The sequence below is a fragment of the Haliotis asinina genome, chromosome 9 (assembly GCF_037392515.1).
Source record: "Haliotis asinina isolate JCU_RB_2024 chromosome 9, JCU_Hal_asi_v2, whole genome shotgun sequence".
In the NCBI taxonomy this organism is placed as follows: domain Eukaryota; kingdom Metazoa; phylum Mollusca; class Gastropoda; order Lepetellida; family Haliotidae; genus Haliotis; species Haliotis asinina.
Genome location: NC_090288.1, coordinates 7,898,888 through 7,924,594, shown reverse-complemented (window position 1 = coordinate 7,924,594; position 25,707 = coordinate 7,898,888). Strand labels below are relative to the sequence as shown.

At 40.7% G+C, this 25,707-nt stretch overlaps 1 protein-coding gene and 1 long non-coding RNA gene across 4 annotated transcripts; one reads left to right on the top strand and one right to left on the bottom strand.

Annotated features, from left to right (window-relative positions):
* Positions 1 to 1,804: 1,804 nt before the first annotated feature.
* On the bottom strand, positions 1,805 to 3,588 carry LOC137295950 (uncharacterized). Its single transcript, XR_010957612.1, has 2 exons — positions 3,489 to 3,588; positions 1,805 to 2,260 (listed from the first exon to the last, which is right to left on the bottom strand). It is a non-coding gene; the product is annotated as an uncharacterized lncRNA (long non-coding RNA).
* Positions 3,589 to 4,125: 537 nt separating this feature from the next.
* Positions 4,126 to 21,887, top strand: LOC137295947 (uncharacterized). 3 transcript variants are annotated; one of them, XM_067827544.1, is made up of 5 exons: positions 4,126 to 4,334; positions 4,602 to 4,750; positions 6,009 to 7,432; positions 15,874 to 16,244; positions 19,031 to 21,887. In XM_067827544.1, exons 2-5 carry the CDS (start codon positions 4,624 to 4,626, stop codon positions 21,084 to 21,086), a joined length of 3,978 nt encoding a protein of 1,325 aa, XP_067683645.1. In that variant the 5' UTR covers positions 4,126 to 4,334; positions 4,602 to 4,623; the 3' UTR covers positions 21,087 to 21,887. The 3 variants fall into 3 exon arrangements, with proteins under 3 accessions (XP_067683645.1, XP_067683644.1, XP_067683646.1); XM_067827543.1 differs by lacking the exon at positions 15,874 to 16,244 and having other exon boundaries at positions 6,009 to 7,806; XM_067827545.1 differs by lacking the exons at positions 4,126 to 4,334; positions 4,602 to 4,750; positions 6,009 to 7,432 and adding an exon at positions 13,445 to 13,975 and having other exon boundaries at positions 14,451 to 16,244.
* Positions 21,888 to 25,707: the final 3,820 nt, after the last annotated feature.

Below are 25,707 nucleotides of genomic sequence, written 5' to 3'. Positions count from 1 at the left end.
CTACCACTTTAGGAACTATGAGGACTTACAATACTTTGGCTACCTCCATGCGCCCTCGGTGGATTTATACCATCCCTTCAGCCATTGGCGGTTGTACTGATATTTAGCGACAATAATACAACAAATATTCTACGATTATAAAGTGTATAGAGCTAAACTGATTTCAAAAGGTTTGGAGCTCACGTACTCTCTGTGGAGGACAATGTACAAGATTAAGATTTTATGTTTGAATCCATGAATTTCAATCCATGTTTGCTTGAAATGCATTTTGTTGATAACGGGATATTCTGAATATCTCATGTAAATTTGATTAACCTATTATCAACACGTCGATCACAGCTATATTATTGATAAATCATATACAATGATAAATTTGCTTAAGCCATCAGAGGCTCTGCTGCAGTAACTATTGATTCATAAACGTCAAAGGGAGGCTACTCCTTCCACATTCATTTCAAATGTATCAACATTCTTCGAATGCTCTGGATGGTGATATTTACTGTTCGCGTTAACTTGCTCTTACCGGGATTGGCATCCGCTTGCTTGAACTGTACAAGTACTCAGAACAAAAAGAATTATTTCTTATAGCATGTGCCCCGTAACTAATGTGTTGCATGATACGTCACTAAGTAACAATGTCGGACTCACAACCATATGAAGAAGATAATCAGGTTTTCTAGGTGTCGGGTCAAACTGACTGTGATCATTGATGGTAATATCAACGCTTGGCGTGCGTCATTCATGATTCCTGTGACAAAAAAACTTGTGTGTGTTTGTTGTTAAACGGGGAGGTGGGGTGGTCTTGTCGTTAAAGCGTTCGCACGTCCCGGGTTCGATTCCCCACATAGGTACAGTGTATGAAGCCCATCCCTGGTGTCCCCCGCTGTGGTTTCGCGGGAATATTGCTAGAAGCAGCATAGAACCACAGCCACTCATTTTCTGACGGTATGTTAATCATTGAGTCTGGACCAGACTATCCAGTGAATGATAAGCTTTGATCTACGCAACAAGGCAACATCGATGTCCATCAACTAGGTCAGCGAGTCTGACACACAGACATGTTCGTCGATTTGTGCTACAAGCATAGGTTGATGAAGAACAGTTGTAAGCCGAATGTCCATGAGTGAGGTGGTGACTTTGGCGCAATAAGCTCATTGTGGACTGAACTCGGGTATGAAGGCTAACCCTGTCATAGCTTGACCCAAGGCACTTGGACAGTTCAACAGCCAAAACAAGCTTAGCCTTTCCGACCGCTTACATTAAACCCCATGCCATGTCTTATACATGTATATACTTCCAGGAATAAATCATGGGAACTTTTGTTGTAGAGCTCTCAAAAATTGTATACACAGAACGTCACTGGTTACTTAAACCGAAAGTACGTCTGTCACAAGGCCTTTCAACGTTGCCAGGGACGACGTGAAGTTTGTCTGGTGCTACCTGACTATCTCGGATATTTTTTTTAAACTGAAATCCGATTTCTCACTTACACAAACACGGCATTCAGTTATTATGGCTTGTGAATGAGTAAATGTTTGACAATTTGCCGACATGATTTCAGCCGTATACTTCATGAAAAAAGAAAGCAAATATATTTCATTATACAATTACATTAGCCTCTTATTGCAGTGGGGGCATGTTTATCGGGAACGGACGTTCGCTGTCTGGTATTTTTTTTTTAAAAAAAGAGCATCTTTAAGAAGATATGACTACGTTAATGTTTACAGATACGTCAGCAATATACACTCTCAAAACCAAAAGCATAAATGCAATTTCATCCAAGCCAAACTGAAAAAAATACTTATAACAGCAAAATATATTTAATGCAGGATGAAACTCGTACTCAAAACACATCACCTGATGAAAACATTAGCCCTAAAAACGCCATTTTCCAAAATGCCTTTACGTGTCACGTGGACACGTGGAAATAGACCCCAATGCGTAATGCACGTGCAAATGCATGAACTTTATAAAGTAAGGACACAATGATATATATCTAGTCGTAGTTTTTGAGCTTAGAGACCAAATGCCAAGACTGGGAGTTGAAGATCGAAATATTTCCATTGGCCGTCTAGAGGTCGGAGAGTCAGTCACATCTGTTGCACGTCACTTCTGTGTTTCACCACAGCACTATTTCACGACTTTGGGGTCGTTACCAACATCTTAGATCCACCCGGGACCGCCAGCGAAGTGGTAGGCTAGGGAGCACAGGGTCGTCATTTCCGGTTGTTCCATCTGCGCAACAGGACTGTGGCAGCAACTGAAATCGCAAGAAATATCCGAGGACTACAAGATGCTTCTGCACGAACAATTAGAAATTGCCAACGACGGAGTGGAGTTCGTGCAAGAAGACCTTACGTTGGTGTACTGCTTTGCCGCCTTGCTTGTCTTCGTCGGTGCAGGAACGTTCAAAGAATGGATTGGAAACAATGGCAAAGAATTTATTTCAGTGAAGACCTTACGCTGGATGTGTACTGGCAAAGAATTGGTTCAGTGTCGAGTCACTTTTCATGCTGCAACGTCTTGACGGTCTAGTGACGTCTAAATGAACGTTACATACCAACTAATTTAACGCATGTTGACAAATTTGAAGAGGATAGTGTGATGATGTGGGAGGAAATTTGGTATCACCAAAGAACTGACTTAGTGCGGGGGATTCTAACCGCCATTCTTTACGGAGATGGAATCCTGCAACGTCACCACAGAAGCAGATATTCATTCCAACAGGATAACGCTAGAACCCACGCAGTATATAAACCCAATCGAACACGTACTGGATTATCTCGATCTACGGGTACAACGACGCCGTCCATGGCTATAAACGCTTCACCACCTACGACAAATATTGCAGCACGAATGGGCTACATTAAAAGGGATCGGAACCGAACTTTCTATGCCCAGGTGAGGCCAAGCAGTACTCCAAAGCAAACAGTGATCACAACTGACGTGAGGGTCCACGTCCAGTCCTGCGGTGACGTTTTGGTCATATTAACTTCTGTCTGTTGACATCCCTCATCTTGCACAGTTTGATTTTTTATTTACTTTGTTGTTGTTATTTAAAAATAAAAATATAGCAAAATTCCAGCAATATCATGGCGGAGGACGCCAGAAATAGACTTAACACATTCTACCCACATGGGGACTCGAATCCGTGGCGAACAGATGCTGTACCCATTAAGTTACCCCACGGACACCATAATGAAAGAACATGCTTCAACGTGTAGTGAACTCAATGGATAATTATCTAGAACAAATACAAACTTTAAAGCATTACCTATTCTGTATAGGCGTGTTCTTGTTGTCTGTCTGATACGACAGAGTGCTACCATTTTAAGCAAACGCGTGTTTCTTGCAAAAAAAACCCCTCACTACTATGTAAATATATAGCTTTGCAACCTATCGACCATACATGAACGGATTTGCTACGTGCGCGCCTGTATGGGTCTGTCATATTATACAAACAAATCAAGAAACCTACAGTCACCTACTTGACTCTGTGTATTAGTCATTACGGCAGTGTCTGACCACGAACAGGTCACCAGGACCTCCGAGTGGTTCACTCAGTCTACTAGGAGTGTAGTTGGTGGTGTTAACCGCTCCCATTAAACATACTGTCATGTGTTATATGACTTCCAGGAATAAAGCACTTAACGTGATTACAAGATGTGAACTCTTTTTACATTCTGTCAGTACAATGAACTATTGTTGTGGTTACTTCTAAGAAATGTACGCATAGAACGTCCCGATTATTGTCAATAAGCCGCTACTTGTCATTCAGACCGGAAGTACGTCCGTTGAATTTTCATTGAGGGTAGAGTGTATACGGCATTGTGTAGTTTGGTCCAGACTGCCATATAGGTGGGACATTGTCGAGAGCGGTGTTATACACAAAAATAAACAAACAGCACCTAACCCACCAAACCAGTCAGCAATGAGACTCCAAATTAGCACGTTGGTACATATGCCACTTTAATTTCGTTTTCGAGGAATTACATGAATAGAAATATATCAAAGCCTTTCTTTGAAAGTGGTATGACGTTACATGGGAACTACTCGGGATTTGAACTTTGTGCCGAGATCGAACAACCCAAACCTATTAAGTGCAACAGGCTGAGTTGAGGCTTTGTGGTGCACAGGTGTTGCCCACTTGACATTGTCGTCCTTCTCTGAAGGTTCTACAAGGTTATGTTTCAGAAAGCGTGATCAGTCTGACGTGAGTTATACAGTAAAAGGCAATTATTGAATGGATAGTACCACAGAGTCAGTCTGTCGGGCGTGTTTGCAGCTGTGGTGTTCATCTTGATACATTGGTTAGTCGGACGACAGGTATCCTTGTGAGTACTAACATTTTATTCACTACCATATCAGTTGGTTGTTGGTTGTTCCTGAACACCATTCTCAGCAATGTTACACCTATCAGCGGTCTGTAAATAATGGACAGACATATATTATATAAACCAGACAATCTAGTGCTCTGCAGAATGAAAACATCTCCATGATCCCCAGGTCGCGAATAGTCGATTAAGATTACTTTTAAGTCATGCTAGATAATATTCTAAGAAGGTACCATGTTTTATTTTGAATTGGTTTGATTATCACAGTCTGGGTTCACTACCATCAACTATGGGGAGACACAACAAGCAGGCTCCACGACAGGATCGAGGACGAGGACGGGGACGAGGACAAGACCGAGGACAAGGACGGGGACGAGGAGAAGCCCCAGGACAGAGACAAGGACTGGGCTATGACGGTGGGGTGCATGCTACGTGTTGATTTCCAAGTTGTAACACAATCGTGAAGATATGTAACCATAATGCCAGAATTGCTTCACGTACGCCAATGAACAAGATCCAGAAAATCTAAATCCAGCACACACCATCTAATTGACAACGACAAATTATTGACTAATAGACCGGATAAGGCTAACAAACGTGGTGAGACTTTGGCTAAGCATTCTTCATCTTTAAATTATGTACCTCACTTTGAAACAAATATCAAAACAACAAGAAAAGAAAGCTGTTAATTTCAATTCAAAAGGTGGGGAAAATTACAGCGAATTACATTCTGTCCTTGGGCAAGCTCATAATACCACTCATTATCAGCCCCTGCAACACTTACCAGAACCCTGCTTGGAAACTCTGCTATTCATATTTGATGAAATCTGGACAGGTAAATGTGTAAAGAAAGTAAATATTGTCGTCCTGAGAGGGTACGTATGTCCCAGAACTTTAAAGGTCAATTTCGCTCTACCGATTTTTAATCGTGGCGTATTCGTTGTTTAAAGTACTGGTTTAACCTTCCTACGATCGCCAGCGGCTGAAGGGATGTAAATCTAGCTTGGGTCCATGCAGGTCGGAAAGGCACTGTAAGCAGTCATGATCCCTGGCATGGTGATCTACCTTCAGTTGTTGGCGATTGGCATAGAAATTTGAAGCATTTGAGTTTTTCGTAAATCAAAGCACTCGGCTTGGCTTAACATCAATATCAGCAATAAAAGTACAAAAGCATGTAGGTGGCTGATCATTTGAAATGTCTGATTACAAGATTTTATTTTTATAAACCGCAAAATGAATAAAAATGACACCAGTTATATCTGTGAATGATGAAGTGAGTTAAAACTTTACGTCACATCGGCAATATTTCAGTAACATCGTGACGACAGATATTCTTAAATTCTTAATAAATGCTAGAATACTTGATGAATACTTGTCATCGAAGGACAGTATAACTACTAGAATACCACATATATTATATAAACTAGTTTGAGAAAAATTAAACAATAAGCGATTCATTGAAACGTACATTCTAAAAGTGGGCTAGAGATCTCTAGAGTAAAGCCACCATACTTGGTACCATGAGGACTTACAATACTGCTGCTTCCACCAGAAAGGTTTTAAATTAGCTGTATTAAAATATCTGACAGCATTAATGTTCATTCCATTGTGAAACATTACTTCGTTGATCTTAAATGCATATTCTTCTTTATAGTGTATCTGTCATTGGTACAGATCTGAGGCCTAAGATTCATATGCATGATGTTGGTGAGACTGGCGTTGGACATGAACTGAACACTGCCCGAAGAGTGGAGGTGGTGCATAAGAGCACACAAGATGAGATAATCATTCCCAATAGGAGTCCAACGAGGGTGACGGGGTGGACTCTTAGCGGACACTCACTGGACGCGTATGCCGAGGAAATAGGTAGGAACAGCAGGTTGGACATGGATAAAGGAAATGACGCAGAAGTAAAGTTCCTTGAGACTACCAACAGATCAGGTTCACAGGAAAACGACATGATGCATTCAGTAAGTGCGAGCAGAAAAAGGATCCATCCCGCCAATGAGTCTCGTGGACAAAGCTTATTTCGAAATAGCAGGAGCAGGTCACCGGATAGGACTAGGATAAAGAAACACAAACTGAATGTTGACATAGAAGGAGATACTAAACAAGGTTATCATAATCAAAGGGAACCATTCAGAAGAAACCTATCACCAGCTCAAATCGTAACGAATATGGGAAAATACATCAAAGAAAACAAAAATGTCTATGACAGGATGCAGTTTGGAACTCAGAGAAACAATTGTGTAGCCACAACGTCGGCTGAGCCAGTTGATTCAGAAGAGAGAATAAAGTCATCAAGTACAGCAGAGAAAGAAAACCTGGCCAGTTTGATTCTTCGAACAGTATGTGTAGATTACCCTGGCAAGGTTGATTTAGCAAACTTGAGAAAAACTCTGCATCAGAAAAAGATTATCAATTTTTCCAACACACAAACTTTATATGACTTCTTGACGCATTATGACAACGTTTTTGAAATAGAAGGAGACACTGACAGAGATGACACAGCGATTGAAGATGGTGAAGTGGAAGAAACAGTAGCTGAGGATAAGTTTCTTGTGACTGGTCATCCAAATCTACTCCTGTGTCAGCAACATTCAAGGAAAGCGGGATCATGCACACAAGACTGCAGGAGCCTTCACATCTGCAAATATTTCGTTTTGAGCAAATGTACCATGCAAGAACAGGGGAAGACATGTATCTTTGGTCATGACATGGACACAGAACACAATAAAGAGGTTTTGAGGAAATCGTTGTTGCACACGTTCAAAACGGAAATTGAAATCGAAGTTCTGCGTTCACTGAGATATAGAAATTCCACAACTGTTCCAGCGATATGCAATTACTACAACAAGCTTAAGGGTTGCAACAACGCTGAATGCGGATTCATGCACACATGTGTAAACTTTCTCCATGGATCTTGCAGTGCTCCATACAGGTGTAATTATTCTCATGACATTGTGGCTAACCAACCGTTACATTGTCTCCGACGTTACGGAATACGTCCATCAAATTATTATGAGACAGAAATCGTTGTCAAAACCCTTAAATCTATCGCAACCAAACAGAATCACCAGGTTGAACACAACAGACAGGTCCAATGCTCAACTGGAACACAGGGCCGATTCGCTGGTGGCTACAACAAAGACATACCTAAATCAAATAACCGGCATGAAGTCGCTAGTTATTCTGCTAACACCGGATGTAGTACAAGTGGAAAAATGAAAGTATCAGAGAAGCTTACTACAGCTAGTAACCAAACTGGACAGATTCAGATGGAAGCGGAAGAGAGACAGGAGGAGAAGGAAGAAGAAGTCAGCCTGAGGAACTTGTCGACAGGAGTTTGGACATGGTCATGGAAGAGTCCTGAGGGAACATGGAGTGATGTCACCAACAGTCAAATATTTGAAGATAGATACAAAGAATATTTGCAAGCTAGGAAGAGGACTTTTGTTATCAATGGTAAAATGTAAGTATTATTAAGAAATGTTCCACAGTTCTCGAATGTAAATATCTGGGTGTGAGCTTGGCTTTCCTGTTATATGTTTTTAATAAGAATTAAATAATTCAGATGTAATCGCAGTTTGCAAGTTTTCAGTGTTTTTTTATAATGTATATAGACACACTGGACAGACTGGTTAGGTTTTGTGAATTTACTTTACGAATGCATGCTCAAAGCCAGTGAATGTAACAATCACTAGATTGTCTAGTCCGCTGATTCGGTTTTTACTAACATCGTACAGCTGCAGTACTGCTAAAACAAATAAAATACACTCTCAAAATGTAGACAGGCTTATACAATCGACTCTGATTTTAGCAGAGATTTCTTATGGAAATGTTTTTGTCGATTCCATTGGAAGCATTCTTCTAAACTAAAGTCACATATGATATGGACGTTTCAGATCTCATTTAAATGTGGTAGTGGAGATTCCCCTTGGTTCGATTCCCTACATGGGTACAAAGTGTGAAGCACATTTATGGTGTCCCCCACAGTAATATTGCAGGAATATTGGTGAAAGTAACATTAACCCAAACTCACTCACTTGCCACAAAAATTGCACAGATTTTCTCACCATTTAACTGTATCTGTCATGGAATCTGTCATTCCATAACAAAGATCATCACGTTCATAAGTGTCAGTGATGAACCATTTGGTGATGTCAAGTTATTCTGTTGCAGGTGTGAGGTGGACTTTGCCACACAGACAGGCGTGATCGATGGAGAAGACGTGCTGAGCTTCAAGAGAGTCAGGAAGCCAGAGCGTGACAGAAAGTACTCTACGTCAGACATAACTTACGACAAGCATGTCACCAATGTTGTTGTTTCTGATGTTGATGTTGCCACAACGACAAGAATGATGGATGGAGTAGTTGCTCTTGACGTCAAGACAGTTGCGAAACTAGAGTGTGACACAGAGTCTTCTACATCAGACATAACGGACAACAGGCATGTCACCGATGTTGCTGGTTCTGATGTGGATGTTGCTACAAAGACTGAACTGAGTAATGAGGACGTTGCACTCGACGTCAAGAGAGTCGTAAATACACAGTGTGATGATACAAAGAGCTCTACGTCAGACATAACGGACGACAGCTATATCACCGATGTTGCTGGTTCTGATGTGGATGCTGCTACAAAGACTGGAGTGAGCGATGAGGATGCTGCACTCGATATCAAGAGAGTCCTGACGCCAGAGTGTGACACAACCTGCCCTATGTCAGACATAACGAACGACATCCATGTCACCGATGTTGCTGGTTCTGATGCTGACTCTGTTGAGTATGATGCCACAAAGACAGGAATGGTTGATTCCTTCGCCACACCTCCTCACTGATCCGTCCACATGATATGATGATTATATATACTAAATATTACCACGAAATACTACCACTAATACCAGTAGCTCAAGGTGTTGTTTAATAACACTTTGTTTGTAAACTCACAGCAATCAGTCAGTGTGAAGATAAATCTAAAGACAAGAAAGTGTGAATTAAAGGTCCATCGTCATCCCTGGACCAGCAATGAAATAAATGTGTGGATTTTACTGTTAACTGAACAAGGATGGACACTGGTTCTATGAGGCAGCAGATATGATTCGTCATTTTGCCAGTAAGAATGTAAAATGAACACAGAAAAGATGAACAGTGGGACACCTGCTTCTTGAGAACGAAGTTACCAAAGTACCTAAACAAAATATTTTCCGATCTAACCTGAAGTTGATGTGCCGGCTTGAAATACGACAGAATAAACAGTACAGAAACACATTTAGTATTTTGTTTTTGTTTACTGCTAAAATAAACCATTCAGTGTGCCACTTAATCTATTCATTGGATCGAGTAAATCAATGAGATTGTTGTCCGCTGACATGAAAATATAAAATTTGGATTTACAGCTGTGCAGTCAAATGTATATGACTGATACTGTCACAAACTATCATTTTTGAAAGGTATAGTGTAAAGACATCAATACGTATATTTTCTTGCTACTGCACAACCATGTACACAACATCACTAGACAGCAATAGTAAGTGAGTGAGTAAGTAAGTAAGAATGGTTTTAAGCAATATTCAAGAATTGCCACGGCATGGCATCTAGAACTGGGCTTCACATCAGTCTTGTACCCGTGTGGTGAATCGAACCCGGGTGTTCACCGTGATGAGGGAATGCTTTCACTACTTGGCTACCCTACCGCGCCTCATACAACAGAGGGGCTGTAAAAGCGCTAGTGCTGTCTCGATAAAACACCGTCGCCCTCACAGGGTTGTGAGATTTCTTTACCGAGATAAATTAGCTCTCCGTTACATAACATGCATACGCATATATATAGAAACATAGAAAACAAAGAAATAAATATGAGTTTTGCTGATATTCATACACCATGAATACCAGATATGAACATCTCATATCTGCATGCATGGTTGATTTGTTCGAGTAGAATAAAATATGGCTACTAAGTACCGTAAGAGTAGGTGAATCAACCACGTGCGAGCATAGCTGCCAAACACACCAGCATGAAAGTAATGTGCAACATGAATGTTGTGTCTATTACATCGTGTGTTTTATTGTGTCGTCTCGGCTGTTCAGCAAGTGACAGGGTGAACATTCAAGTGACTGATAGAAGTCAACTGCGATAGGCGGATCTTCTTCCAGATTTCCCCAGAATCGTCAATGACTAAGAAACCCGACTCGCGGATCAACACGTGATCTACCAGTGTTCCCGCTTCACCAGGTTCAGACAGGTTCCTACCTGTCTGTCATAATAAACAGCCAACAAACAAACAAATCCCACACCTACATGACTCAGTGAACTAGTCATTACGACAGTGTCTGATCAAGAACAGGTCAACAAGACCTTTGAGTTGGTATCCCACCCTACCCAGCAGTGTAGTTTGTAGTCTACACTTCTTATATGAAACACCATGCCATGTCTCAAATATATGCTTCCAAGAATAGACAACTTGAGCAGTTATTGTAGAGCTCTCAAGAAATGTATACACAGAACGTCAGGCTTGTTTTGGAATAGACAACTACTGTTTACGTGAGCATGATAGAGGCAGGCAGATAGGCAGGTAGATAGGTGCAGATTGGTGCGTGCCAGGGTTCTGAGGGACGACGTGAACTTTTGCGTGTGCTCTCTGCTTTTTGTTTTGTTTTGTTTTTTGATTGTTTTTTTAAAGGTTTTCTATCATATCAAATATCCCACTTATGCAAACGAAGTATTCAGTTATTATGGCTTGTGCCCAATTTAACGGCACTACTTTAGAGGTGAACTTACTTCATGACAAAGTAAAGCAAACATTCTGTATAATACAACTACATTAGTCTCGATGTGTGGAATGAAAATGGAAATGAAAATGAGTTAATATTTACAGGCACGTCAGCAATGTTTTAGCCACATCGCCACACGAACAATTTAAACGTTAACGAATAATCGATTTCGAACATAACAACCAGTTGTCAGAAGACAGTAAATCTACAACAGTATCACCGAGTTTGATTGAAAACTAGCTTGTTGTCATAGAACCATGTCACTATACCGGAGTAGAGAACAATAGAGCCTAATACAACACAAAAACCAGGTATCTCTTGGAAGATGCTACTTGCATTGACCCCAACTGGGTTTATCACCATTCATTCAGTTGTTGACGACTGTTGGGCAAACTAATGATATATGAAAAAAAACATCTAATAGACGTTCATAATATATATTATGTACACGACAGCCATACCAATAGAGTGAGTGAGTATGGTTTTACGCCACATTTAGCAATATTCCAGCAATTGCAGGCAGTGGACATGAGAAATCAGCTTAACCCGGCGATTCGAACCTGTGACGAGCAGGCATTTTGACTATTAGGCTCTCTATATACAGTGGAAGCTGTCAAAACCGGCATCTGTTCAATCCGACAAGGTGTTAACATTAGCATTAAATCTCAGTACCGTCTGTGGCTTCAACAATTATCTTCGGCTCTGCAATCTAAACTGGATTATTTCTTCAGTCACGATGAGAGTCGGTTTAGACAGCTTCCACTGTGCACCTATTCAGTATACGATAAAATGGCTTGTTCGTGTTGTGCGTTTAACTGTTATGATAAAGTTCCTTGTGTCAAGTAATGACACACTATTACCACTGAACAATTATGCTACGGAATGTGAACCATGATAATTATCATTCAAAACACTAAACGTTGTGACCCAATGGTAATTATTACTTAATTAATAATATAATTTACAGAAAATACACTCTCGTAACAATATGAATATCTGTGGCTCTAGGTAATCGGTATCTTACACTTATGCTTTCACCTACGACTGAGGGGGTGATGGGGTACCGATTAAAGCGTCCACTCGTCACGCTGAAGACTCGGGTTCGATTCCCCATGTTGGTACAGTTTGTGGAGCCGAATTCTTCACACACTGAAGTCCCCACATTGATCGAATATTGTTACAAAAACAGCGTAAAACCATGCTCAGTCGCTCACTCTACTCAATGTATGAGTCATTCCGGTTCATCAGGACCAGAATGTTTTCCTCAATCTATAGATTTGCGTACTTTCGAGAGCAAAGCCTCTTAATGTGATAACGAGGTATGAAGTCCCTATACATTCTGTCAGATCCAGGAACTGTTGTTGTGATAACTTGTTCGAAACGTATGCAAATAACGTCATGCTTATTTGATCACGACAAACGGCTACCCATTGTTCAGACCGAAAGTAGGTCCGTTGATATCTCATTCAGGGTAGAATGTACACTCCAGCATGTAGCGTGCATGGGTCGCTCTCTCTGTCTGTTTCTTCATATACCTCCCCCTTCCCCCATAACCCCCCCCCCCCCCCCCGCACACACACACACACACACACAGAGATACCCTCCCTCGCTCCTTTTCTCTCTGTGAGTGCGTAGGTATGTGCACACACCTATACGAGCAATATTGATTCAAAGATGAATTTCAATTGACAAAGTTGTCTCAGTAAATTAGGATGTCTTTCAACACACCATAAAGTTCTCGCTCTTTTAACTACGATTTGTGTGGCAAACAGATAGGTCGAAATGCTCTTCCTTGGGTTCCAAGCTAAAACTTAGCAATTCTTGATTATTTATTGAAGTCTTGATTACTCAAATCCGCGAGGATCCGGGTTAGAATTGGTCCTCAGCAACCCATGATTGTCGTTAAAGGCGAGTAACGGGATCGAGTTGTCAGGCTCGTGGTGTTGATCTCTGGATTGTCTGGTCCAGTGTCAATTATTTGCAGACCGCCGCCATATAGCTGGAATATTGCAGTGCCCGTTTTAAAACATGCAAAGGCCTTAACCAACCGTGGTCGTAAGAGGAGACTAAAGTCACCAAGTGGTCAGGCACCTGATTGGGTTGATACAGTTTATCGTATCCAAATTGAGTATATCAGTGCTCATGATACTGATCACTGGTATATCTGACTCAGACTGCCATATAGCTGGAATACTGCCGAGTGTGGTGTTAAACAAGATAATCAAAAAAGAGCGCATAACCCGTCAAACCAGTCAGTAAGGGCGATAACTACATGATAACATGTCGCCAAACGTTCGTGGAATCTCAAAGGTAGACTTCTAGGAAATACAACCGAGGATTCTTCTTGGAAAGCCTCTTCCTGGGATGATACTACATGGGATCTTGTTTTGAGATTTGTGCCCATATCGAACAATACAATTCAGCGTAGCAAGCTGAATTGTATGTTTGTAATGCACGGGCTGCTCATCAGACCTTGTCGTCCTTCATTGATCCTTGTGGAAGATTATGTTTCAGGTAGAGTGATCAGTGTGACGTGATATCTACCGTGAGAGTCGATTGTCGAACAGTCCGTAACACAGTCTTGTGACAGTGTGACGTCGGGTGTGTTTACACATAACTGTGACGACAGATACCCTAGGATCGTATTCACTACCATATCAGTTGGCTGTGGATTGTTGTTGTTTATCGCGGTGTTCTACCTATATAACAACGGTTTATGAATAATCGAGTCTGGACCAGATAATCCGGGAATCACTACCACATCAGTTATGTCGAGGCGTAACAAGCAGCGCCTACGACAGTGTCAGGAAGATGAGGAAGGACGAGGACAAGGTCGTGATCGAGGACAAGAGCGAGGACTGGCTCATGACGGTGAGGATTATGTTACATGTTAATTTCCATGTTGTAACAACAGCGATTAGTTACGCCTAATGTGTTTTATGGAAAGTAACTAATCTGTGAATTTTGAAGCATTACGCATTTTCTCTCTTTTGTAAATCATACCACAGATTTGGCTCGGATTAACATCAATATCTGCGATAAAAGTACAAAAATATGAAAATCAGTGTAGGCAAACATCTGTAAAGCATGAAGTAATAATTTGAAATGTTTGTGCAAAAAAATACCAACCCTGGCTATCTTTAGAAACAGATTTCATTTCGTGTGATGGGCAAAATCACTGAAAATTGCACCATTGACATTAGTGATATCACACGAAATGAAATTGATCTTTGAAATTATTTTCTATGATGTGAAACCTAACAACATACACATTTATCCCATTGTGAAACTTCACTTTGTCGATCTTAAATGCACAGTCGTTAGAGCATATGTGCTATTGGTACAGATTTGAGGCTCGGGCTTCAAAACCACGATGTCGGTGAGAGTGACGTCGGACATGCACAAGATATTGTCCGAAGAGTGGAGGTAGTGCACGAGGACATAAAAGATGGGAGTCCAATACGAGAGACAAGTTGGAATCTTGGTGGACACCCATGGGACCAGCGTACAGTAGAGGACATAGGTCGGACCAGCAGAAAGGACATGAGTAAAGGAAATAATGTATGTGTAAGATTCAGTGAGACTAGCAAACGATATGGTTCGCAGGAAAAGGATGGATGCATTTAGGAAGGATGAGCAGATGTGGGAAAAGGCCCCACCCTGATAATAAATCATCTGGACCAGGCTTCTTCCGGAATGACAGAAGCAGGTCACCGGATAGGATCAGACGAAAGAAACACAAATGGAACGATGACAAAGGGGAGGATAATTCATTTAATCGAGGCTATTTTAATCAAAGGGAACCTGTCAGAAGGAACCTGTCACCAGCTGAAATCGGAGTAAATATGCAACAATATATCGAAGACAACGAAAGCGTCCACGACTGGAATCCGTCTGTAACTCAGGGATTCAACTGTGTAACCACGTCCTCGGTTGAGCCAATTGATTCAGAAGAGAGAATAAAGTCATCAAGTACAGCAGAGAAAGAAGACCTGGCCAGTTTGATTCTTCGAACAGTATGTGTAGATTATCTTGGCAAGGTTCATTTAGCAAACTTGAGAAAAACTCTTCACCAGAAAAGGATTATCAATTTTTCCAACACGCAAACTCTATTTGATTTCTTGAAAACTTATAACAACGTTTTTGAAATAGAAGGAGACACTGACAGGGATGAGAGAGTGATTGAAGATGGTGAAGTGGAAGAAACAGTAGCTGTGGATAAGTTTCTGGTGACTGGTCATCCAAATCTGCTCCTGTGTCAGCAACATTCAAGGAAAGCGGGATCATGCACACACGATTGCAGGAGCCTTCACATCTGCAAATATTTCGTTTTGAGCAAATGTACCATGCAAGAACCGGGGAAGACATGTATCTTTGGTCATGACATGGACACAGAACACAATAAAGAGGTTTTGAGGAAATCGTTGTTGCACAAGTTCGAAACGGAAATTGAAATCGAAGTTCTGCGTTCACTGAGATATAGAAATTCCACAACTGTTCCAGCGATATGCAATTACTACAACAAGCCTAAAGGCTGCAACAACGCTCAATGCGGATTCATGCACGTATGTTCAAAATTCCTCCATGGAACTTGCAGGGCCTCATACAGGTGTAATTCTTCTCATGATATTACGGCTAACCAACCGTTACATTGTCTCCGACGTTACGGAATACGTCCATCAAATTATCATGAAAAAGAAGTTGTTTTCAAAACCCTTAAATCCATAGCAAGCAAAAAGAATCATCCAGTCGAACACGAGGACAGACAGGTTCAATGCTCAACTGGAACACAGGGCATGTTCACTGATGGATACAACAAAGAAATACCCAAACCAAATAACCGGCATGAAGTCGCTAGTTATTCTGCTAACACCGGATGTAGTACAAGAGGAAAAATCAAAGTATCAGAGAAGCTCACTACAGCTAGTAACCAAACTGGACAGATTCAGATGGAAGCGAAAGAGAGACAGGAGGAGAAGGAAGAAGAAGTCAGCCTGAGGAACTCGTCAACAGTTTGGACATGGTCATGGAAGAGTCCTGAGGGAACATGGAGTGATGTCACCGACAGTCAAATATTTGAGGATAGATACAAAGAATATATGCAAGCTAGGAAGAGGAGCTTTGTAATCAATGGCAAAATGTAAGTATCATTAAGATACGTTTTGCAAATATCTGTTGTGGGCTTGGCTTAGGCTTTTGATGAAAAATGGTATAATTCTGAAGTAAACACAATGCAAATTTCAGTAACGTTCATAGTGTATAGAGGTACATTGGTGCAGGTAGATTAGTGAACGTTAAAATCACTGGATCGTTGGGTCCAGGTTCGGTTGTTTACAAACATCGTACGGCTGTAGTACTGCTGGAACAAATACACATTCACAATATAGGCAGACCCATGTAATCGACTCTTACTATTAGCTGTTATTTTGTTACACACCCTCACAAATTCAGTTCTATGATTGCGTGTTTATGAAATAAACCTGTTCTACACTGTGTCAGATGAAATGGTGAAATCTGCTAGTACTTTTCAGTGCTCATAGTTTCCCCTCAACTGCCTCTCATAAAAAGTATTGCACTTAAGGTGATTTGGAGAGAATATTTTGATATTTCTGACTGATTTCTGACAATGTCTTACTCTTTAGATCATAAAACATTTACTTTCTAGTCCTGCTAATGAAGGACAGTATCATTATGCCAAAGACACTCTACGTTATTGGAAAGAAAATATGTCAAATAAATTTGAAAAACTATTTAATTGTAACTAAAATCTTTGCGTTTTACATTTAGAAATATAGTAAGTGTTACAAGTTACATCCATATCTTCAAATTAGGTGACTAACAACGACATGTTTGTTATAGAGAAGACAATTCATTTGTATATTTGAGTTAGGATAAGAATACATCAGTGGTATTGATGATAAGCTAGGTTCACATCAATCAGTTTCTAAAAGTATTGTTTTACCATACAAAGACATTTCAGAACACAGTAATGGTCGATAAAGAAGAATTAAAATCACTATAGACATTGTGCTTTAAATTAACAACAATTAAAGTAGCAGTCACCATCTTGAAATTTGTTTCTTTTAGGATCTCAGAGAAAAAAGGGTTTGACGAGACGTTTGACAGTGATTGTCATGAATTTATCAAACAGTCCAACAAATTTAAAAGTAACAAAAGTATCAAAGTTTTACTTACCATCCTCAAACTGTCAAACAGGTTTACAACTAACAAAAGAATCCAGGTTTTGATCATTTGCCTTAAACTGTTAAACGGGCTTGCTACTAGCTAAAGTATCAAAGTTTTACTTTCCATCCTCAAACTGTCAAACAGCTTTACAACTAACAAAAGAATCCAGGTTTTGATCATTTGCCTCAAACTGTTAAACGGACTTGCTACTAGCAAAAGTATCAAAGTTTTACTTTCCATCCTCAAACTGTCAAACAGCTTTACAACTAACAAAAGAATCCAGGTTTTGATCATTTGCCTCAAACTGTTAAACGGGCTTGCTACTAGCAAAAGTATCAAAGTTTTGATCAGCTGCCTCAAGCTGTCAAAGTAACACATAAATCAAGAAAATTAATCTCAGTATTTGACATACCCACCTTGCTATTTCAGAAAAGAATGATTCACTGATCTTTTGTTTTAGATTATCACCAATTAACTTCACTTAGGAAACTAGATGTTCAAAGCTTTTTGCAGACTGATTATTACACTGTCATAATTAGTATGGTCAGTCACACACTGTCTTTCAAATAACAGTCTTTAAAATGGATATAAGCATTCAAAGTTTCAAGAACAGACTTCTGTGTTAAGCATAAGGTAATTGTGTATCATATCTTAATGCACATCCGAATTAATCAGGAAAGAAAAACAAAAAACAAAGATCATTTATATTAAACTGTCTTTGCAGTAACAGCATAAGTCCTTTACGTAACGGGTACTTTTGAAAGATGTGAAACATACAAATTGTTCGGGAAAATGTCAGTTGTTACTTCAAACATAAACTTCCGTCCTAATGTGAGCCCATAGCAAATGCAGGTTCAGCCGTTAATGACATTGGCATTAAAATAAAAAGAATATTTGACTAATCGAGATATGTTTCTTTGAAGTAACACTGATTGTCTTTCCAACAACAAAATAGCTGTTACTGAAAAGACTGTTATGTGAGAGACAAAATGGAAATGGAAATTCAGACAAAATATTGGCTATTCCCTTTCCCATTTCAGACAACATCCCTGTGTTATAATAATCGTTCAAAATGCAAAGAGAAACACATATGTTTGGATTTTTTAAAATTGATAATTGATGTTACATAAAAGACACCGGTACAAAATATTCCCAAATGTTTACCTTTAAATTTCAACAGTGTGTTGAAAAATGTGTCTTGAACTTAACACCACATGTTTATCACTCTCAACCAGAAGTTCTTAATGTATGATAGGGAGTCCAACTTTCACAAAATTCAGCAAGAAAATGATACACATCTACCAGGAATGGGAAAAGGTCTATTCTTCTCAACTACTCCAGAAACAATATCTTCTTAAATGAAATTTACTGCACAGTAGACACATGATTTAGTAAATAGTAATAGGTGCTTTTGTTTGTAATAAAAGATTTCCAAGCCAGATTACAGGTTGCTAATGCAGGAGATATCAATTTTTTAACACACTGAAAACTTTGACGGTTATATTGAAGTTTTAATCTTGATACGTGAAACAGTTGCATCTTTTTAGAATGACTCATATACAGCCAACAATATGGGCATTTCGGATCTCATACAAATGGAGTAGTGGAGTGGCCTAGTGGTTAATGCGTTCGCTCGTCACGACAAGGCTTTGATTCGATGCCCCAAGTGGGTACAAAGTGTGAAGCACATTTATGATGCCATTGATGAGAGAGTAGGTGATACATGTTATTCGGTTGCAGGTGTGAGGTGGACTTTGCCACAAAGACAGGCGTGATCGATGGAGAAGACGTGCTGAGCTTCAAAAGAGTCAGGAAGCCAGTCCGTGACTGGAAGTGCTCTACGTCAGACGTAACGGACGGCACCCATGTCATTAATTTTGCCGGTTCTGATGAAGGTGCTAATACGGATGTGGCTACAAAGAGAGGAGTGACTGATGGAGAAGTTGCACACGACTTCAAGAGAGTCGTCAAGCGAGAGTGTGACACAAAGTGCCCTTCGTCAGGCATAATGAACGGCAGCCATGTCACTGATGTTGCTGCTTCTGATGCGGATGTGGCCACAAAGACTGGAATGATGGAAGAGGAAGTTGCACTCTACATCAAGAAAGTAGTGACGTCAGAGCGTGACACGAAGTGTTTTATGTCCGACATAACAGACGACAGCCATGTGACCGATGTTGCTGCTTCTGATGCGGATGTTGGCACAAAAACAGGCATGATTGATGGAGAACTTGCACTCGACTTCAGGAGAGTTGTGAAGCCAGACCCTGACACAAACTGCTCCCCGTCAGACAAAACTAACGACAGCCATGTTACCGATGTTGCTGATTCTGATGCTGATGTTGGCACAAAGACAGACGTGATACGTGGAGACGTTGCACTCGACTCTAAGAACGTCGTGAAGCCAGAGTGTGACACAAAGGACTCTCCGTCAGACAAAACTAACGACAGCCATGTCACCAATGTTGCTGATGAAGGACTGATTGATGTAGAAGTTGTACTCGACATCAAGGGCGTTTTGAAGCCAGCCCCTAATACAAAGTGCTCTCCGTCAGACAAAACAGACGGCAGCCATGTCATCGATGTTGCTGGTTCTGATGCTGATGTCACAAATACAGACGTGATTGATAGAGACGTTGCACTCGACATCAAGGTCGTCATGAAGCCAGAGTGTGGCACAAAGTGCTCACCGTCAGGCATAATGGACGACAGCCATGTCAGCGATGTTGCTGCTTCTGATGCGGATGTGGCCACAAAGACTGGACTGATGGAAGAGGAAGTAACACTCTACATCAAGAAAGTAGTGACGTCAGAGCGTGACACGAAGTGTTTTATGTCCGACATAACAGACGACAGCCATGTGACCGATGTTGCTGCTCCTGATGCGAATGTTGGCACAAAGACAGACGTGATTGATAGAGACGTTGCACTCGACATCAAGGGCGTCGTGAAGCCAGAGTGTGACACAAACTGCTCCCCGTCAGACAAAACTAACGACAGCCATGTTACCGATGTTGCTGATTCTGATGCTGATGTTGGCACAAAGACAGACGTGATACGTGGAGACGTTGCACTCGACTCTAAGAACGTCGTGAAGCCAGAGTGTGACACAAAGGACTCTCCGTCAGACAAAACTAACGACAGCCATGTCACCAATGTTGCTGATGAAGGACTGATTGATGTAGAAGTTGTACTCGACATCAAGGGCGTTTTGAAGCCAGCCCCTAATACAAAGTGCTCTCCGTCAGACAAAACAGACGGCAGCCATGTCATCGATGTTGCTGGTTCTGATGCTGATGTCACAAATACAGACGTGATTGATAGAGACGTTGCACTCGACATCAAGGTCGTCATGAAGCCAGAGTGTGGCACAAAGTGCTCACCGTCAGGCATAATGGACGACAGCCATGTCAGCGATGTTGCTGCTTCTGATGCGGATGTGGCCACAAAGACTGGACTGATGGAAGAGGAAGTAACACTCTACATCAAGAAAGTAGTGACGTCAGAGCGTGACACGAAGTGTTTTATGTCCGACATAACAGACGACAGCCATGTGACCGATGTTGCTGCTCCTGATGCGAATGTTGGCACAAAGACAGACGTGATTGATAGAGACGTTGCACTCGACATCAAGGGCGTCGTGAAGCCAGAGTGTGACACAAAGTGCTCACCGTCAGACATAACGGACGACAGCCATGTCACCGATGTTGCTGCTTCTGATGCTGCTGCTGCTGAGGTTGTCAATAATGGTAGTTTATCACAAAACTGTAACCACCCTTCCTCTGAAACACCATAGACAAAAGGTCCTTTTTGCCGTCCTGACGGAACCGTTGCGAATTTGCCATGCGTTTCCACATAAAATGAGGAGTATATATGCTCACATATACAAATACTGAATACTGCTACAATATAATACTACATAATACTACATTATATCAACAATAACAATTAGTCCATGTATATTGCGCTACATCCTCAGCGACACTATGGTCCTAGCGCAGGATTATTATTAGCCCTGATAACACAAGCGGCCTGTAAGAGATTAGTAGTCCTCTGACCTATCCCATCGGGTACCCATTTTCTGCTGGGTGAACAGAGGCAGTTTTGAACAAGCTCTCTTGCCCCAGGTGAGACCGCACGTACCACCTATGCCTCGTTTTGAGACTGGGCTGAAGTCTTAGAAGCTGAAGCCGAACAGTCACTGAACGCGGAAGACATACATATGTAAATTCGTGAATCTCACAGTACTCAGTCAGAGTGGAGATAGATACATAGATGAGAAAGTGTGAACGGCCATTGTCACCCCTGTATGAATAATGAGCAAAAATTAGTAAAATATTTGGGTGGCTTTTACTGATAGCTGTACCGGGAGGGAACACGTATTCAACATTCGTTGAGTGAGCCGGCAGGTACGATCCGTCGCTACGCCAGTACGAGGGTAATATCTACACTGAAAAGGTACCAGTGGGACAAAAACTCATTACTTGAAGTCTGCTTCTTGAAGAAGAAAATTATCAAAATGCGAAGAGGATTTAATATTTTCAGCTTGATGTTGATGTGGCGGCTTGAAATCGACAGAATAAACAGTATAGAAACACGGATTATTTTGTTTATGTTTACTGCTAAACTAAACCAATCACTGGGTCAGTTAATCTATTCATTGGATCGAGTAGATTAGTGAGATTGTTATTCCCTGACATGAGAAATGGAAAATGCCCATTGTCAGATGTGCAGTCAAATGTATATTCCTGATACTGTCACAAACTATCATGGGAGTCATAGTCGAAGACATCAGCAACTCGTACATTAAATGGTTTGCAGCACAATACACAAAACAATAGCGAATGAGTGTGGTTTTACGCCGCATTCAGCAATGTAAAATCGTTCTCGTCACGATATGGTTGAAACATTGTCGGTATGACGTTAAGCATTAAATCACTCTCTCAGTCATCGGCTAGACGTCCAAACGCTTTCACCGTCTCAGAGACTGGTGGGGACAGGGCGTGTGAGGTATTTCACAAAGACAAAGGAGCCCTGCGTTTAGAGTAAATGAAATGCACTTACTGTAAAAATGTGTCAGAAAACGTCCAATGGTATGCTCTGCAATATGGACACTCAAAAGTAGAAATACGTCAGTTTTGCTCGTGTTCATACACCATGAATACCAAATATGACGTTCTGAATATGTCTGTATGCATATGGAGTGATTTGTGTGAGTACAGTCCGTTTGACTTCAAATGATGAATGATTGAATAACTCGAAATAGTGATAAGTGCACGAGACATAAGTAAGACACGTGGTCATGAAACCTCTGTACCCAACAGGATCTGAAATCTAACGTTTTATTAATAATCACGGAAATATAGTATGACCAAAAATTATTGAGAATTCTAAGAACATGTTTAATTGGATTTCTAGTATTAAACAACCTTGATCAGCCATCAAATGTATCAGCGCCCAAAGTACAGTCCGAAATTTAACGTGTGGGATGGCATATTTGTGTTAAGGGCAATGCCCCTCCGTGTAAACAGTGAACGGTACACATATATTCTGGGGGACATTTGTTACCATCTGCTCACGTGTTACATGGAATGTTTTAGATTTTCCAGCAGGACAAAGACCCAAAACATCGTTCAAAGCATTCAAGGCCTGGTTTTTGGACCCAAAATGTCACGTTATTAGACTGGCCAAGCTACAATGTATAGCCCTGACCTAAATCCAAACTCAAACGGTTAAAAATACCCCCAAACGCAAACACGCGAGAGTATGAAACTGACGTGCAATATAAATGCTTTGACTGTAAACGTTATGGATGTTCATGTACCTGTCATCACATCTGGGCAGCAGGAAAGCAAGTCTGCCAGAAAACTTAACTTGATGCATTATAAATGCTCTGCCATTGTGAATTTTTTATTTCGTGAATTATGATTTAATAATACAAAATGTGGTATAACAAACTATAATTACAAAATTGACACAGTTCACAATTTGTTACGAAGGAGAAGTGAAGAAAGAAAATGGCGGGTGTGCGAGAAAGACTCATCACAGGTATATGAATCCATTTCACTCCTGGACCAAATCGTTGCTGTAGTTTCGGTTCGTGCTGCAAGTAGCTAAATATAGCCAGTGAATGGAATCATGTGAGCAAATGCATTATGTGCAATACACTGCAGGCAGTTAAACATTGCGGAACAAAGGACGGCACATGCATTTATTACAACACAAATGCATCCGAGAAGATCCGGGTTCGTTAATGAGATTTTAATCTCCTTTGGGTGACACCCTACTTGGCTTGTAAGGTGATGTCATGGAAAAACTACGTGCATGTGTGTTGACACGTGTGACTATTTTCGTGTCCTTATCAATGGTGATAGGTAGACGATATGGGAATGTGAAAACAGGAATCAACATCACTGAGATCAGCCGAATTAATATCCGTGATCTGATGCAAAAGAAGTGGGTCACAGAAGCAGGTACTACTAAATTGCATGATATGGAACCCTATATCGGTTACATCTACAGTCCATCTTTGAACTAATCATTATGCGACGTTGACAGTCAAGTATGACATGTCATGATTGTATTGATATTTTTTTTATCCCAAGGGATAAATATTTAAAAAATGTCAAAACAGTAATCTGTTATGTTAAGTATCATTTAAATTTTGAATTTTAAAAAGAAATAGAAGTATTACATTCGTTTTGATCAATGATTTGTAAAAGAATACACACTCTCGGTAGTTTGAATCGGGCAGGCGAGATAGTAGCTGTATCCTCGCAGTGGTTGAATTATTGTAAAATAATTACCCACCTTAGGTCTCAAAGCTATCAAAAGAAATCAATCTTACAACATAGTTTAAACGTAGTACTTATCTCTATAATTTTAAATTATAGCTGAATTCGACTACAATCACCAGTGGCTGAAGGGATGATGTTAATCCAATTATGCAGCAGGTAGCCAAGGTGCTGTAAGTTCCCATGGTCCCTAGAGTGATGAACTTCCTTCAGTTGCGGGTGATCTCCAGCAATTTATAATATGTTGTCCCAAAAACTTCAAATTCCATGCTAGGCGTAATTATCTACCTCTGATTATGTAGTCATTGTACTGCCCCATCTCAACAGATTTTCACTTTATCCAGTAGAGTGAATGAACTGTTTTAGTCTCGATATGTCGATATGTGGTTAAAATGTTGCCGATGTGATAATTTTAATCCACTCATTGTGTACAAAAGCCTTAAATCACATGATATATTTCTATATCAACAAGAGAATAATATAAATCACATGCTATATTGCTATTACAACTCTTACATTTTCCACCCAGGTAAAGTGTCACGGGAGGGTACTGATTAATTAATTTTGACATGCATAATTGGGTTAACCACCTAACAATCAAAATATGGTGGCAGGTGAGAGAGATTAGAGATAAATTAATCATCGTTTTGACTGATGACTTCACACCTGTCAGAAATAAGCTCTACTCCATGACGGTCCCCACGACGGTACTGGGACACCCGTAGAAGGAGTGGGATACTGGTGTCCACCATGGAAGGGCTGGGATTCTGGTGTCAACTATGGAAGGGCTGGGATACTGGGGTCAACTATGGAAGGGCTGGGATACTGGTGTCAACTATGGAAGGGCTGGGATATTGGTGTCCACCATAGAAGGACTGGGATACTGGTGTCCACCATGGAAGGACTGGGGTCCTGGTGTCAACTATGGAAGGGCTGGGATACTGGTGTCCGCTATGGAAGGACTGGGATACTAGTGTTCACTACGCAAGTGCTGGAATTCAGGTGTCCTCCGCGGTAGGGCTGCAATACGTGTGTTAATGAGTTGGGATACGGCGCAAATCGCTGGAAACCCCAGCGAGTACTCTTGCATAATCGCCTACAACCACCAAGAGACGGATCATCTTTTGTCAGAATGTTATAGTATATATACCAGTGTGTTGTTTGTGGACATTTCACATAATGTTATAAGTCAGTTGTATACCTTGTGTACATTGAACCTGTGTCATCAGTCAGGGACAGTCGTGTACAATATGGAGTGAGTGAGTGAGTGAGTTAGCATTTAGAGACATATCACCAACATTTCAGCTTTATCAATTATAGCTATATAAATCATAATTTCATAATATATAAAAGTAAATCATTAAACCTCGTCACCATAGGACAATTAAACAACTAGCCTATCACAGATATCAAGTTAAAACTAGTAATTACATTTAAAACAGATAACCATAGATATAAAATATAAGAAACATCATGCCATGTCTCAAATATACTTCCAGGAATAAACAACTTGAACTGCTCTTCTCAACAAATGTACAATCACTAGACATACAACGTCACGCTTGTTTTGGGATAGACAACTACTGTTTACGTGCGCATGATATTGTATAGGCAGGTAGATAG

Excerpts from the sequence above, each read along its gene's own strand:
- LOC137295947 (XM_067827543.1), top strand. The coding sequence starts at position 4,624 with ATGGGGAGACACAACAAGCAGGCTCCACGACAGGATCGAGGACGAGGA. Across the intron at positions 4,751-6,008 it reads ACAAGGACTGGGCTATGACG|ATCTGAGGCCTAAGATTCAT; the intron begins GTGGGGTGCATG and ends TCATTGGTACAG. Across the intron at positions 7,807-19,030 it reads TTTGTTATCAATGGTAAAAT|GTGTGAGGTGGACTTTGCCA; the intron begins GTAAGTATTATT and ends ATTCGGTTGCAG.